Consider the following 2490-nt stretch of genomic DNA (forward strand, 5'->3'; position numbering starts at 1 on the left):
CTAGGCCCTGTCCCAGGGTGAACTCTTTGAAAGCAGAGCCTGGTCATCTTTCTCTGACTGCTCCACTTCCTGTAGCAATTGGTAGAGGGGTCTCCTGGAGTATATGTAACCTGGAGCTTCTCTGGACCCTGTCAGCTTCCAGCTAGGATGGTAGCAACGATGCCAAAAGGAAGACACTCCATAGATTCCCAGCAGGCACAAAGCGTTGATCATCACATGCCAGCAGAAGAAGGTGGTAACAAACATGATGTCACTAATGTTATCATCCTCCCACGGGTAGCCAGAGACTGGTTTGTACAGAATGAAGCCCGCCTGTACCAGCCAGGAACCCATCATCTGAAACAGAAAGGTCTCGATCACAGCGAGTTGAAATGTGTCAGGAGCCCACAGCTTGGCGGTGAACACCAGCATCAGCAGCAACACCACCAAGATGAGCAGAGAGTGAACATGCATCTCCACCCCGACGGAGTCCTGGACATGCGACACCAACAGCAGCAGGAGCACATAAAAGGTCAGCACCAAGATCCCTTTCTCTAGGGGCACACAGCGTTGGGGCAGCAAGTTTTTGCTCATGATGTCTATACAGCCGTTGAGGGTGAGGAGGATGAACATGGTGAGGTGCTGCCACTGTTTGGCATACATGAATCTTGGTGGCAGGTCCCTGTTCATCAGTGTCAATCCTCTCTCAACACAGCTGATCTCATACGCCATCAAGCCAAAGCCAGCCAGCATCTTCAGCAAACCTCTGTGGGACATTTTCCACAGCCTGGCCCATCTCCCCTTATTCTTGGGAAGCAAAGAAGGATCCAAGAAAGAGTTGCTGAATATCACAGCTTTGGAGACCACTACTGCTCGATACAGTCCATATGCGAGTAGGAACAACCCTGGATACACGTGACCGATAAAGGTTCCCATTGAGTCACAAATCGATCTAATGAAAGCAAGAAGAGTAAAACGCAGGCACGTCCTTCTAGGGCCACCTCAAGGTCTGGACTTTGGATAGAGTTGCCTTCCACCAACTTTTATCATTTCGCCCCACCCACTGCTCCCCCACAGAGAGGAAATGCCTCTTGAAACAAGCCTACGGCTTTAGTGGCATAAAGCCTCATTGTTCCATTCCATTCTAGAACACTGGGAACTAACTGGCTTCTGCCAAAGAAGAAAGCTGGTGAATGTGCCTTTAGGGGGCCCTCTCTAGGGCCCTTGGGGTGCTTCTGGTCATACTTGTCCCTTTCTCCCATGGCTTCCTCCCCCTGGGACTGCCTACCCAGCACTCAGAGGAGAGAGGAGGATGGAATGGGACTAGGGGTTGCCATGGTCTCGAGAGGAAGCCTGAGCACTTACAAATCCTTAGGTGTCGTTTGGCACCTCTCAGACATAACTCTGGCCCAATCACAGGGTTTTCTTTCTGGACACATATATTTAAAAACATTTGGATACATGATCATATTTCGCACCTATATGGGTTTTCTATTGTTCTTTTATAGACTTGCTTTGAGGATCACCAAGAAAGCTTGCTTCCTCTCCACCCCTTGTCTCTACATTCCCACATTTATCTTCCCACATCAGCATCTCTAATAGCCAGTAAATGGATCTGAAAAGCTACCTTTTTATACTGATTTTAGGGGCTGGAGGATTTTGTACTGTGTCAACCTGACTAAGCTTGAGCCATGTTTCCCAGAGTTACCTGCCCTATATGGTTTGAGATTGAGTTGACTGCAAGAGAAGTTTACATAAGAATCTGAAGATGAAAGCAAAGCAGCAACCTAATAAACTCTGAAGGTGTAGGGTACCAGGTGCCCCTACAGCTCACACATTCAGTTACTGATCTGCTCACCTTGGTATGGGCAGCCAGGCCTATCGCTCCCTCAGCTTCTCTTTGTCTAAAGGACACAAGCTTCTGCAAGCCACCTGCCACTGAACTGTGAGGTGACAAGAGGAAGACAAGCTATAGCCTGTCTTCACAGGTTGCAATTTGTCCTTGCTCTTTCCCAGTTTTTTTTTTTTTTTTTGGTAATATACTTCTTCCTGACTGTTGCCACACAGGGATGAAAGGACTGCCAGCCCACCACACAGAAGAGAGCCAAAAGCCTTCCATAGACTTCTTCACTCCATATGTGTAAAGTCTAATGTCCTTGAGAAATTCATATTCCCATGATCCATCTCTAACTGATACAAGGAATTAAGGTGTAATCCCTAAAATGCTGGTTCTGTCGAGAGGAGTGACTCCAGTGAGCTGGTGTTGGCCATTCGGATTTTAACATGGATTAGCTCATCAGTTTCATTTATCTATGACTCCTCTAGTGTCTAATGCATCTCAGAAGACAGAGTCCTAGGTATTGGGTAACAGCCAGCTGAGTATAAGGAAGAGAGAATGATGAAGAACAAAGTACAGGAAATGTGACGCCTACGATGGCTTTGGGTTTATTGTAGGAGGTACAAGCAATAGGAGTGTCTCTGGGGGTGATAATTATGCTGAGGGAAGAGGAA

At 47.4% G+C, this 2490-nt stretch overlaps 1 protein-coding gene across 1 annotated transcript; it reads right to left on the bottom strand.

Annotated features, from left to right (window-relative positions):
• On the bottom strand, positions 1 to 915 carry TEDDM1 (transmembrane epididymal protein 1). The gene has a single exon (XM_055582875.1). The coding sequence runs from the start codon at positions 913 to 915 to the stop codon at positions 1 to 3; it is 915 nt and encodes a 304-aa protein (XP_055438850.1).
• Positions 916 to 2490: the final 1575 nt, after the last annotated feature.

The sequence above is a fragment of the Bubalus kerabau genome, chromosome 5, assembly GCF_029407905.1.
Source record: "Bubalus kerabau isolate K-KA32 ecotype Philippines breed swamp buffalo chromosome 5, PCC_UOA_SB_1v2, whole genome shotgun sequence".
NCBI lineage: Eukaryota > Metazoa > Chordata > Mammalia > Artiodactyla > Bovidae > Bubalus > Bubalus kerabau.

Excerpts from the sequence above, each read along its gene's own strand:
- TEDDM1 (XM_055582875.1), bottom strand. The coding sequence starts at position 915 with ATGGGAACCTTTATCGGTCACGTGTATCCAGGGTTGTTCCTACTCGCA.